The 14,245-nt window shown below is 44.4% G+C and overlaps 1 protein-coding gene across 5 annotated transcripts; it reads right to left on the reverse strand.

Moving 5' to 3' along the window:
* Nucleotides 1–431: 431 nt before the first annotated feature.
* Nucleotides 432–12,461, reverse strand: CCDC181 (coiled-coil domain containing 181). Of its 5 annotated transcripts, none has more exons than XM_081199006.1 (6): nucleotides 12,334–12,461; nucleotides 7,499–7,659; nucleotides 5,043–5,999; nucleotides 3,160–3,306; nucleotides 1,601–1,755; nucleotides 432–824 (listed from the first exon to the last, which is right to left on the reverse strand). In XM_081199006.1, exons 2-6 carry the CDS (start codon nucleotides 7,634–7,636, stop codon nucleotides 662–664), a joined length of 1,560 nt encoding a protein of 519 aa, XP_081055132.1. In that variant the 5' UTR covers nucleotides 7,637–7,659; nucleotides 12,334–12,461; the 3' UTR covers nucleotides 432–661. The 5 variants fall into 5 exon arrangements, with proteins under 5 accessions (XP_081055132.1, XP_081055134.1, XP_081055131.1 ...); XM_081199008.1 differs by having other exon boundaries at nucleotides 1,601–1,752; nucleotides 12,223–12,347; XM_081199005.1 differs by having other exon boundaries at nucleotides 12,223–12,347.
* Between the last annotated feature and the right edge of the window lie 1,784 nt (nucleotides 12,462–14,245).

Raw genomic sequence — 14,245 nt, forward strand, 5'->3', positions numbered from 1 at the left:
TTCTGAGCACAATAACCATTCTCTTAACATTTACCTACCTTCACCAATGCAGTAATTAGTCTGTGCTTGTTTCCATTGGTTCTGTGCTAGGAAAGGATGAGATTTCTTAGGCACAGTAAGTACCCCCAAATGAGCAAACAGTGCTTGAAGAAATGGTGAATACCATTAAGTTTCAGTTGTTATTTTCACACTGTCCCCTCCACTACCTATTCAGGATCAGTATAACAGGGAAGAACATTAGGACAGAACTTTGAAACTGCAATGTCCAGGAGTAAGTGCCAACTAGATGTTGGTAAAGTCCTTAGTGCTATGTGCTAGCACATTGCCATCAGCTGTGACAGTAGTTTAAGTGTAGCTTTTACACAAAATACTTGGTATGAAGATAACACTGGTCCCCAAGGCAAGCTATTTAAAAAGGATTTACACCACAATTGCCATATGGGCATTTATTCTGTTTTTTGCTTTGTAGAACTAAGAACACCACCCCAACCCATTCACAAATAGTGACTTATTCCAAGTTTAAGAGGGGGAGAGATTAGTAAGATTGAGAAAATTAAGCCGTTATTGAAGGACTATGAAACATCCCAGAAGATGCTGCTTTCAAGAGCAAGCTATACAAGGTACTGTGAGAGTCATACTGGAGGCATCCGGTGACTAAATCTCAGCTGTACTGGTCCGTGAAGCGAAGAGATTTTGGTTCAGAAATTGAACAGAGAATATTCTCTATTTGTTTTGCTCTTCTGGCTTCCTGCCTAAGCTGCCTTGCTCGCTCTTTGGCAGCCATTTGCTCTTCTCGCCTCTCCCGTCTCTTCCTTTTTAGCCATCTGCAGAGAAATTAATTATTTTGAAAAACTGAATATGAAGTGGTCCAAGCTTAATTTGATTACTTCTTCCAGATTTACTAAAACCAGGTCACCTATTTTATCCTTAGCAAAAACAGTACATTCTCCAGAATAGAACACAGCATCAGAGGATAGTTTATAGAGCTATAAGAACACTGAATACTAGGGTGGACCACAAGTGCTTTTGACTAGATAATAATGCTTGAGGGCTAATATGCATTTTTGAAGTTCCTGTTATAATAATTAAGTTCATCATTAATTAAAGAGGGCAGTGAAATATAATTATATGATATTCCACAGCCCCCTTTAGACCAGTTTGGGAGCAGTCTCAATTTTCTAAAATTTTGGCTCTTGGCAATTCAGCATTACCCTCACTACTTGTTCTAGTGCTATATCCTGCTGTCTTAGCAGCAGGTACAGCTGCATAGGCACCTTCCCAACATGACCATATACTCTGCTGGTGTGCCTGTGCAGCCACATCCTCACAGTGACCCAACCCATGTACCACCCTAGTAAGCAGCTGTAATGCTGATGTTAAGAGAGCAGCACTGCTCTTTAACCGGAGGATGCTCCTCAGAAATACATGGGCTCTAGAGCGTGAAGAAAACTGTAGAGTGAGGGAAGACACTTCCGAATGAGGGCAAAAGGCTGTCATCTTCTGCTTCCTAGGGAAACAATCCAAATTAAGTTGATAAAAAGTGAGATGGAATTGTTCCTGTTAGGCAGTAACAGGACAAACAAAACACTGAACAACTTACTGTTTATAAGCGTTGTCATTTTCCGCTGTTCTTGGAAGGAAAAACATGCATTCTTCCTGCTCTTTCAGGTTCTGTATCTGTTTTTCTTTCATGTGTTCTATCTGCTTTTTTCTAAGCCACGACTTGTAAGCTGCTTCTGGATTTCTGCTTTCCTGCTTCAAAAGAAAAATAAACTCCACAGAGATCTACTCCAAATAAATCAAATATTAGCAACTTGTTTACAATGCTAATGTGAGCATTTTACACCACTTTCCAGTTACAGTCACACCTTGGAAGTTGAACAGAATCCATTCCAGAAGTCCGTTCGACTTCCAAAACGTACAGAAACCAAAACACAGCTTCTGATTGGGTGAAAGAAGCTCCTGAAGCCAATCAGAAGCCACGGAAGCTTCATCGGATGTCCGGGTTCCAAAGAATGTTCGCAAACCAGAACACTCACTTCCGGGTTTGTGGTGTTCAGAAGCCAAAACGTCTTGAGCACCAAGGCTTTTGGGATCCAAGGTATGACTGTATTCAGTATATATTTTGAGGAGGCATAGTAGCTTGATAATCCACAAAAATGCATCTGGAAGGCATTCAGATTCACACATATTGAAGCTAAGACTCATGGCAGCATACCAGCTTTCCAGAAATGGCTAGATACACTAAAGGCTATATAAATATATATATATCCCATTATATACACATACACTTTGGAGGAAACAATATTACTTACCTGCAGTGGAAGTCTGAACCTTAACATCAGAAAAACTTCACAACCTGAGAAAAAACTAGATGTAACTCAGTTTTCAAGCTGGTCAGTCACAAAAGGATGCTGTTTTTTGAAATCAAGCCTCAGATTCGCCTAACAAGTGATTTGCTTTGCTCAGTAACACAATGATTTTAGTATGAGATGTTTGATATTAGAATTTATAAATTCTCATATCCCATCCTTTAGTTCACCGAGAATTTTCCAGTTAGAGTAAGAACAATATTCCTGTACAATAAGGGCTAAATGCAGCTGCCATAAAAAGTCTGAAGTAACTGACATCATCATCATCATTATTATTATTTGGATATATAAAAGGTCTTGCACACTCCTTACTCTTTACTACCACCATCCCAAGAGCCAAAGACAAATAAGGCCGCCTTATTTTCTATGCCTTCTGCATAGTTATACCAGGCATTAAATACGTTTGATAAAAGCAAATAAATGTGTCATGACATAGGTAAGTAGTCTCCAATGGATGCCTACATCAGACACAAACATCTGCTTAGGGGGGAAACTGCCATATTAAATTTAATTAAAAGGTAGCATGCAAATACCACAACTGCCACAAAAAGAGTCTTGCAGATGCTTGACAGCATAGCAAATGGGTTTCCAAATAACTGATAATTGTATTGACTGTAGGCAAGTGATCCTAAAATTGTCATGACCGTATACCTGCTTGCAGCTACAGTTCTGGAAATAGAAGGTGAGATTGCTGTCAATCCTTGTCAGGCAGATTGGGTTTTTCTTCGTTTCAACTTTTTAGAACTAAAACAGGCTGCAGCAGGACAACAGGCATGGGAAAACTTACTCTGCTATTCAAGTCTTCCAGCTGTTTTGCCCTCTGAATTCGCCTCTCTTCCTGCAGCTGCCCTTTTTTCTTCTGCAGCCAAGCTCTGAAGACCATGTCATTCTCTCTCCTTTTCTCCTCCTCCTGTATTCTTTTCCGAATTTCTTCCTTACATTAAAATGTGAACAAAGAATGTGAACTTTTCAACAATCCCAATTCAAAAATTCAGCAATTCTTCAAGCAGCGGTAGTAAAAGGTGTTTGAAATTATTCTAGACCATCCTGAAAAGAACCGGAGCATGAATACAGAGTGATGATAGTAATGTGTTCCAGAGGTTACAATGCAACAATGTTATCAATGTGTCTGAGAGATAGTAAGAACATTAAGGTGAATAGAATGATTTTTTGGTGCTGCATTTACACATCTGCAAGCTAGGTGGGGACGGTAATGATCATTTTGTGTCTAAAAATACTAGAAGGATCAAAAAAGCAGTAGAATTTCAAGTTTAGAGACAGCTGCAGTGAAGTCACATATTACTTGGCACCCCTTTATAAGAACCTCCCGTTCCCCATTTCCAATTTCAAACCACAGCACAAAACCAAAAATAAGGGGAACTGCATCTGAGCAATGCTTTAATGATAAAGCCTAGTGGTTTTAGGTGGAAGAGATACAGGTAAGCAAGATGTGGATATGCAAAACACCGTATCTACTTCAGATTTCACTTCAAGTCATACAAATCTTTCCTACAAGACTTTTAAAGGAGCAAAATGTAATTCTATTGAAAGTGGGTAAAAACCTATCTCCTTACAGAAGGGGTTGCCAACATAGTGCCCATGGGCATTAGCACCAAAGATCTCCGTATATGTCCCCTAAAAATACAGAGTGTGTGAGTTACTGTTTGCTCTTCCTACTCAGCTCCTGTTCGCACTGGCTCAGCCTCCCCTATATCACACACACACACGTCTAAACATGCCCATGTTTTATTAAATGCTAAAACTGGACACCCATCCTCCCATTTTGAATAGAGCAGAGGTGCAAGGAGTGAGCATGATGGTGACTGATATAGGTGTCTTTTTACAATGATGATAGTGGCTACCAGGACCACAAAATGGTACAGTTAAGTGCCCATCTCTTTTTCCATTCTTTTAGATGCGGCAACCATTTTGTGGTATGCCAAACCTCCACAGCAGTCATTTTGTGACTGGTACTCTCAGAACTCCCTCAAATTTGCCAGTGTACCCAGTGGCCCAAAAAGGTTGGTGCCCTCTGCCTTAAAAGATACATACATACATTCTTACACTGAAAGCAAATACAGTATACAACACTTAATTATTGCTAATGATGAATTGATGGCAACTAGCTTAGATGATATTAAAAGTGGAATTGGCAGTTCTCATTAAAGGCTATTAGCCATGACAGCTGAAGGGAATTTTCATATTCAAAAGCAGTGTATCTCTGAATATTAGCTGAAATGGGAATAATCAATGGAGGTAGCTTATTGCCTTCGTGAATGGCTTGTGGGCATTTCAGATCTACTTGCTAGATCTGAAAACCGACTGCTAGGCTAGAACCCCAGTCACCCCACCCCACCCCCCGATTTTACATTATTATGCTAAAAGCAGCACTAATACCTAAAAGTGTGATTTTTAAAAGGTAGTTAATGCTCCTCTTTCTGAAAGCAAAGTGATGTGCACTTGCATATATGCACAGGCAGCTTGTTCCATAATTGTAGAGCCAAGGGCTTACTACTTGCAACTGTACTAGTGGAATGACAGGACTCTGCACAAGATGCTCCTTGCATCTTAACAAGAAAGTGAGTTTACCAAGGAGAGTCGTGGAGGGATGGGTCTAAAACAAGGCCCAATTACAGTGCACTGGTCTTCTCATTTCCTTTGTACTCTCACCTCTTTCTTTAATTTCTCTTTTCTTTGTTCCATTTGCTTTTGCAGTTCTTTTTGCCTGGGTGACAGGCAGTATGTAGAGCTTCTTGCACCGAGACTCACATTTGCTGACTGCACCCTTCGTGGACTTTTCCCCCTTTCTGTGTTTCTTGTAATGTTGATTGCTGAGCATGGCCGAATGGGTGGTGGTTGAGGGACACGAATGCAGCCTTCTCTGGTCACAGATGTTTGTCCTAAGGAGTCTTCCTTTGTTATACAGACAGGGCTGAAAGCAGTACTGTAGGAGGCTTTAGGAGAAATGTGTTGAGCTTCAATGTCACTAAAAGAAACACTTAGTGGAGGAAAGAAGCCTTGGCTCTCAATGTCATGGATACTGAGGAGTTCAAATTTCCCATCTCTTTCTACTAGAATCTTGCCATCCTTGTGCTCATCATCTGTAGCACCATTAATAGAAAGAGAAATATCCTCCCTTCCTGCTCCATTACAAATGTGCAATTGAGACAGTCTGCCTGAAATGTTCCTGTGGGAATCATTTTTTTCAGTTTCTAAAGCTTTCAAAGAGGGGATTTCAAGATCTACTAGATCATCCTTGAATTTTAGTTTCCTTTCTTTCGTTTCATCTAAAGGTTCCTGAGATAGAAGTAGTTTGTTGGCTTCCTCAATTTTTTCTAAGATGTACCGCTTTATATCTTCATCATCATCCTCCTGGTCTTCTAGCTTTGATTCCTGACAAGAATCTTCACTGTCAGAATCAGATGTTTGCTCCAACTGCTTAGGATCAAGTTCAAGTATTGAATAAATTTCGTTTTGTGACTTCTCATCCAGAACTTCCTCAGGCTCAGGAGGCTCTTGTGAAGGATGTTCTCCCACTTCATCACCTTCAAAAGAGTCTTGTGGAGAATTTATTCTATCTTCTATACATTCTAAGTCCTTGTCAACACCTTCATTTTCATCATGATTCTACAAAGAAATTCAAAGTACCTATTTATGTTAGGATGTAATGGGAAGCACACATAAAATGACTGTCTTCAAATGTCATGCTAAACTCCACTTTATAAAATGAACAAGCCTAGTCTCCTCTCTGACTTACTCCACATACTTCCTCTCTTTATCCCATGCAGGAAGGAATTTGGAATAATTCACTTCCACTTTCGATTAACCAAACTTGCTGTATCACCTGGACCTAAAAAATGTGGTTAATCTTAAATAGTGTTAAACAAGTCAGCTTTGTTAACTATCGTTTGAAATTGGCTTGTTTGAAACTAATCATAGCTAAAAGTAAACACAGTTTGTCAGTCCAACAACAAACCAGTGTCAAGCAGAACCAGAAGCAAAACATTCAAATTCCTCCTCTCTGGCAGGAGGGGTATGAGCTTGAAGCTGACCGCAACTCACTTCTTTTGCTCATGTTGCATAACTATGGTTTAGTATAATCTGCACATACAACCAGTGTGCCATTAACAATTATATTTAAGAATATGGGAGAAGGGTTGTATCTTGGGGGTAGAGCATCTGTGTTGTATGCAGAAGATCCCAGCTTCAATCCCCAGCATCTCCAAGCATGTCCCCTTTAAAACCCTGAGAGCCACTGCCAGTGAGATGGACATTACCAAACTGTATAAAGCAGCTTACTATGTGCCTGGAGCCAATTCACACAGTTCCCAAGGCAAATTTCCTTTTCGTTGTAACTAAATAAAAACTTAATAGCTTAAGCTCAAAATGCGTATAAACAAAATTCTAGAAGAATAGCCAGTGAGGTGCAATGACTGAGAAGCTGAGCTTGGATGTAGGAAGCCCAGGTTCCATTCCTCACTCAACTGTGCTGAGTTATTCCAAGTAAATTACAGTCATACCTTGGAATTCAAACAGAATCCGTTCCAGAAGTCCATTTGACTTCTGAAACGTTCGACTTCAAAGCGCAAGTTGAATGGCTGCAGGAAGCACCTGCTTTTTGATTGTCCGGAGCCGGAACGTTCGACCCCCAAGACGTTCAGGAGCCAAGATACAACTGTATCCTCCTTTAAAAGTGACCATTTTTACCCAAGTGTATATATATATATGTTATCTCAATAAAATATTAGATTGCCTGTTTTTAAAAAAGTTTTAAACAGTGCAATCCTATGCATGTTTACACTGCGTTTAACAGAGCCTACTCACTATTATTTAGGACTGCAGCCCGAGACTGCAAACCAAAGAATCTCTTCATTCCAACACACACTTCTGGGTGCACACAAGGAATTATCTCCTCTTGTACCATTAATGCCAGATGAGGTCACCCCAGATGTTTCTGAAAGTTGGTACTGGCTTGATCTCGAAGGTCTAAGTTCCCTGGATCTCAGCCTATACCCAACAATATTTTAAGAACCATAAATGTCCTCTCATTCCAGTCTATTTACATCAGCACATTTCATATGGAACTGAGATACTGGCACAAGACTAATGTAGTATTTTGCTAATACCTGTATATCATTAGAGATTTGTTTTTCTTCTTCATTAATTAGCCATTCAAGATCTTTTTCAAAATCATCTTCGTAGTCCCCACCATCTGTGGGACCTCCAGTATCTGAAGATTCACTAGTGTCTTTTTTGTCACTCATTGTGGATGTTCCTTAATGGAAAGCTACAAATTGAAAAAATATATGAAGTGTTTTAGAATATGGACACTTTAATGACTCTAAGCAGGCAATCTTGCATAATATTTTCATGACTTGAACCCGATTATTTCTCAGCTGTAATTCAATAGCTTTACTGACTGTCGGACCATGTCTGCTTTTTTACCAAAATTTCATGACCACCAAACGGTCCTACAGTCACCCAGCTTTTTGTAGCTTGTACAAAATGCCATAGGCCTACAAGATTGGATCAAATAACTTATAGGAAGTTTCCTTGAGAGTCCTAGATACAAGAAATACTGCCTGAACTCTATAGTTCCTGTTCTGTACTAATCATGTTTCCAATTACAAGATTATTCACTTTTCTTTTATGTTGCAGTTAACGAAGGTTGAATGTGTATCAACACTAAATTGCTACTTCTGCATATTGGCAGAGAAATGCATGAAACGCCCTCTGATAGCCAGACACGTGTTCACAACAAAAATATAAAAAATTGTCACCAACTCGGGTTGTTATTTAGTAAGTGTCACATTAACCTAATTACTGATAAACTAAAAGCACAATCCTATGCATGCGACAGGGTGAGCTCCCGTTGCTCGGTCCCTGCTCCTGCCAACCTAGCAGTTCGAAAGCATGTTAAAGTGCAAGTAGATTATTATTATTATTATTATTATTATTATTATTATTATTAATACCCCGCCCATCTGGCTGGGTTTCCCCAGCCACTCTGGGCGGCTTCCAACTGAATATTAAAAACAGTACAGCATCAAACATTAAAAACTTCCCTAAAGAGGGCTGCCTTCAGATGACTTTTAAAAGTAAAATAGTTGTTTATTGCTTTGACATCTGCTGGGAGGGCGTTCCACAGGGCAGGCGCCACTACCGAGAAGGCCCTCTGGCTGGTTCCCTGTAACCTTACTTCTCGCAATGAGGGAACCGCCAGAAAGCCCTCGGCGCTGGATCTCAGTGTCCGGGCTGAACGATGGGGATGGAGACGCTCCTTCAGGTATACTGGACCAAGGCCGTTTAGGGCTTTAAAGGTCAGCACCAACACTTTGAATTGTGCTTGGAAACGTACTGGGAGCCAATGCAGATCTCTCAGAACCGGTGTTATGTGGTCCCGGCGGCCACTCCCAGTCACCAGTCTAGCTGCCGCATTCTGGATTAATTGCAGTTTCCGGGTCACCTTCAAAGGTAGCCCCACGTAGAGCGCGTTGCAGTAGTCCAAGCGGGAGATAACTAGAGCATGCACCACTCTGGCAAGACAGTCCGCGGGCAGGTAGGGTCTTAGCCTGCGTACCAGGTGGAGCTGGTAGACAGCTGCCCTGGACACAGAATTAACCTGTGCCTCCATGGACAGCTGTGAGTCCAAAATGACTCCCAGGCTGCGCACCTGGTCCTTCAGGGGCACAGTTACCCCATTCAGGGCCAGGGAATCCCCCACACCCGCCCGCCCCTGTCCCCCAAAAACAGTACTTCTGTCTTCTCAGGGTTCAACCTTAATCTGTTAGCCGCCATCCATCCTCCAACAGCCTCCAGGCACTCACACAGGACCTTCACTGGTTCTGATTTAAAGGAGAGGTAGAGCTGGGTGTCATCTGCATACTGATGAACACCCAGACCAAACCCCCTGATGATCTCTCCCAGTGGCTTCATATAGATATTAAAAAGCTTGGGGGAGAGGACGGAACCCTGAGGCACCCCACAAGTGAGAGCCCAGGGGTCTGAACACTCATCCCCCACCACCACTTTCTGGACACGGCCCAGGAGAAAGGAGCGGAACCACCGTATAACAGTGCCCCCAGCCCCTCTAGACGGTCCAGAAGGATGTTATGGTCGATGGTGTCAAAGGCCGCTGAGAGATCCAGCAGAACTAGGAAACAGCTCTCACCTTTGTCCCTAGCCCGCCGGAGATCATCAACCAGCGCGACCAAAGCAGTTTCAGTCCCATGGTGAGGCCTGAATCCCGATTGGAAGGGATCCAAATGGTCCGCATCCTCCAGGCGTGCTTGGAGTTGTCTGGCAACCACCCACTCAATCACCTTGCCCAAGAATGGTAAATTTGAGACTGGGCGATAGTTGGCCAAATTGGATGGGTCTAAAGATGTTTTTTTAAGAAGCGGTTTAATGACCGCCTCTTTCAGCGGGTCTGGGAAGGCTCCCTCACAGAGGGAAGCATTCACCACCCCGCAGAGCCCATCGCCCAGCCCTTCCCGGCTCGCTTTTATCAGCCAGGATGGGCAAGGATCAAGGAGACAGGTGGTCGGTTTCACTTGTCCAAGCAGCCTGTCCACATCTTCGGAGGTAACAGATTGGAATTGATCCCATGTAACAGGACTAGACAGAACTCTAGCACTCTCCCACCCTGGCCCTGCTCCCACGGTGGAGTCTACCTCCTTCTGAATCTGAGCGATTTTATCTGCAAAAAACTTTGCAAAAGCATTGCAGGAGATCTTGGGGTCCCTACCAAGCCCCGGTGGTACAGGTGGTTCCGATAGATTGCGAACCACCTGAAAAAGTCTCCTGCTGCTGTTTTCTGCAGATGCAATGGTGGCGGCGAAGAAGGCCCTCTTCGCCGTCGCCATTGCCACTTGGTAGGCTCGACGTTGAGCTCTAGCCCGCGTCCGGTCTGATTCAGAATGAGTTATGGGCTACAGGTATGAAGTTCATGGCATGTAATGCCTTAAGAGAGAATATAATGAAAATGATATACAGGTGGTACATGACACCAGTCAAGCTTACGAAAATTTATCACCGATAATAAATGCTGGAAATGTAAAGAGATGGAAGGTACATTCTTTCACCTTTGGTGGACATGCCCAAGGATTAAGGCTTTCTGGGAGATGATCTATAACGAAATGAAAAAGGTATTTAAATATACCTTTCTGAAGAAACCAGAGGCCTTTCTCCTGGGCATGGTCGGTCAATTGGTGTCAAAGAAGGACAGAACTTTCTTTATGTATGCCACAACAGCAGCAAGAATACTTATTGCAAAGTATTGGAAGACATAAGATCTACCCACTCTGGAAGAATGCAGATGAAGGTGATAGACTATATGGAACTGGCGGAAATGACTGGCAGAATCCGAGACCAGGGAGAAGAGTTGGTGGAGGAAGATTGGAAGAAATTTAAAGATTATTTACAGAAACATTGTAAAATTAATGAATGTTAGAATGATGTTGGAATGAATCTAGGTGATTTTAGCAAAAATGTATCAAAGATTTCAGAAAAATAGACTGTTAATTGATGAAAAGAGGGAAAGTAAACTTATATCAAGATCAAGATAAATTTTCAGGATAAAAATTTTGAAGAGAGGGAAAGGATTTGCTGAAATGGATAATTGACTTAGAATACAAAAAGGGGAGGTGTGAGGAGGTCAGGGAAACAAGCAAATGAAAGATAAGTTATGGGAAGGTTCGATTTGTTTTTTTTCTTTTTTCTTCTGTTTTTAATTGTTATTATCTTTCTGTTTTTTATCGTGATGTGTTGGTTTTGTTATTGTTTAATTTGGTGTTTTTTCTTTTGCCTTTTTGTAAATTTAAAACTTTAATAAATACTATTTTTAAAAAAACACAGAATGAGTTTTCCGCCACCAGCGCTCTAGCCGTCTCAACGATTGTTTCATCACCCTCAGCTCCGGGGAAAACCACGGGGCTGTCCGGGCTCCATGCAATCGGAGAGGGCGCTTCGGAGCCAGACAGTCAATAGCCCTGGTTAACTCCACATTCCAGCGGGCCAGCAGGGAATCAGCTGAAATAGGTACCGCTCCAGCAGGAAGGTAAACGGCGTTTCCATGCGCTGCTCTGGTTCGCCAGAAGCGGCTTAGTCATGCTGGCCACGACCCGGAAGCTGTACGCCGGCTCCCTCGGCCAATAAAGCGAGATGAGCGCCGCAACCCCAGAGTGGGCCACGACTGGACCTAATGGTCAGGGGTCCCTTTACCTTTTATGCATGCCTACTCAGAAATAAATTCCACTAAGCTCAACAGGACATATTGCAAGGTAAGCAGCGGAGCGTTGATCCATCAAGGAAAACTGGCCAAGCACCATCCCATTCTTACAATGCAAATCTGCCGGGCCAGGCGATGAAGGTATCGCCTGCAAAGCAGCCTCCGACCAACTTTCCGGATCCAGTCGGAGGATCCAAATCAAGCCTTGGGGCGGCCACTTGATGAGGAAGATCGAGGTCCCTCCAGAGACGAAACCTGCCTGTTCGGAGGCCGAGGCTTTCCGAGCACCTGAAGCGATTTACGCCCGTCGCCATGGCAGCCGCCTCCCCGCCCACCCCAGGGCGAGGCCCGCTCTCTGCCGAAACCACGGGGCCGAAGGAGGCGCTCAAGCCCCGCCCTCCTGCCTTTCCCCGCCGTCCCTTCGGCTCCGTCGGCGCAGAGCGGCTGCCCGACCCTCCCTCGCCCCTCCTGGCCGGGACAACCAGCCAAGGGGGGCGCTTCGGACGGGTCCGCGCCCCGCCCCCCCCCCGAGCCCAGGCTATGACAGGCTGCTGGCCGTAGACCGGAGTCCGCCTCGACGAGACCCCCCTCGGCCCTCGCCCTCCCGTCGTTCATCTCCACCTGTGGACGGCGCCGGGCCGCGACCCGCCCTCCATGGCGTTGTCATGGTAACCGCTGCGCCCCCCGGCGGCCCGTCATGCCGCCGAGACTTCCCCTCCCCACGCCACTCACCAAAGCGGAGGACGACGGCGGCTGCGAAGGTCCACACGCGGCCTCTCACGCGCCGCCCACCACGCTCGCCGTCTCCATAGCCACCGCAGGCACGGCGAGAGGACAAACGCGGGCTTCCCGCCGCGGCCCTTTGCCGTCGCCATGGAGACGCCGCGAAACGTCACGCAGGGCGGGAAATCCGCCCCTGCCTGCCTGCCTGCTCCGCTAAGCCGAGGTTATATGTGGTAACTTGGCAAGGAAGGCATTTTACCGGTCAGCTTCAAGGTCGTTTAATGAGGGCTAGTGGTCTCTCTACCTCCCTCCCTCATGGCATCGGGGAGTAAAAACGCACATTTATTACACTTGGGATACTTATCTGCGCCTAGGATGCTAGAGTGTATTTAACACCCGTTTATGAAAAAGTAATCTTGAGTGCATTTTTTACTTTCGAATTTAAATGGAATGATCTCAGATTGTGGATTACGCTTATTCTAGAACTACCGCTATTAACTTTTGTGCGTTTTTTGTTTTTTTAAAAAAGTATCTTGTAAACTGCCTTTAGAACCTATTGGGAAGCAGACACCCATAACGAATAGCGGGATGGATGGATGGATGGATGGATGTATTTTGGTGCTTCTGATTCCTCTGCAGTTGTACCTTGGTTCCCAATCTTAATCCGTTTCTGAAGTCTCTTCTAAAACCAAAGCATTCTAAAACCAAGGTGCGCTTTCCCATAGAAAGTAATGCAAAATGGATTAAACCGTTCCATACTTTTAAAAACAATCCCTAAAACAGCAATTTTACTATCTAACAAGATCATTTCTGGGTTAGGGTTAATTTTAGGATTGGGTTATCGTTAGAGTAAGGATTAGGGTTAGGGTCAGTGTTTTATGTTTTCTTGTGATTTTGATTCATTTGCGATTTGATTGCTTTTTTCAATTTGTTGTGTTGCTGCTTTTTCAAGAGTTGCAAGTTTGTTGGCTTTGAGGTTTCGTGGATAGTTTCAGTTTTAATTGTGAATGACAGCTGGGGAGCACAAAGCCTCCGCTTCCCAACTGAGAGATCCCCCCGCTTGCACGGGAGTAGGAGCTGGATTGGGGCTGCTCAGCTGGAGAGGTGCAGGCACCGTCACACTTTTCCTTTGAGGGGTGCGTAGCTGCATTCATTTAAACGTACAATGTGGAGACAGCCCAACAGCTGCCTCAGTGGCAGTTTAGGGGCTCTCAGATGCAGCTGCCGGGCTGCCTCCACCTTTGCCACCCCAGCAACTATTTCGCCTGGCTGCCTTCAGGTGGTGCAGGGGCTCTGATGCTCCCCTCAAGGGAGAAGTTTAAAGGAGCCCCCAGCCACGGACCCCTCAATGCGAAGTGTGAGGGAGCCTGCACCTCCCCAGCTGAGCAGCCCGATCTAGCTCCAACTCCCGTGGAAGCAGGAGCAGGGACACTTAAAACGGAAGTGTGGCACCGAAAAAGGAAGTGTAACACTCAAAACAGAACAGTTCGGATTCTGAAAAAAGTTTGCATACCAGATACCTACTTCCGGATTTGCAGCGTTCGATTTCCAGCCCGAGGCACCATTCGCCTGGGGAGCTTGTAGCCAGAGCTGCCACAACGAACAGCTGTGCAAGCCTTTGGGAGGCAGAGATGCGAGAAGGCATCGGAGGAGGGAGAGAAGGAAAGAGGGACAGAGGCTAGTATGGCCGGCAGCAACACATCATTCAAGGCACCCCAGGTTGCCACAGTACACTGGTTGAAAACCACTGTAATGTAGCTACAGTGGTACCTCGGGTTACATATGCTTCAGGTTACATACGCTTCAGGTTACAGACTCCGCTAACCCAGAAATAGTACCTCAGGTTAAGAACTTTGCTTCAGGATGAGAACAGAAATCATGCTCCGGCGGCGCAGAGGCAGCAGGAGGCCCCATTAGCTAA

This window comes from Podarcis bocagei (genome assembly GCF_964188305.1).
Source record: "Podarcis bocagei genome assembly, chromosome: 6".
Lineage (NCBI taxonomy): Eukaryota > Metazoa > Chordata > Lepidosauria > Squamata > Lacertidae > Podarcis > Podarcis bocagei.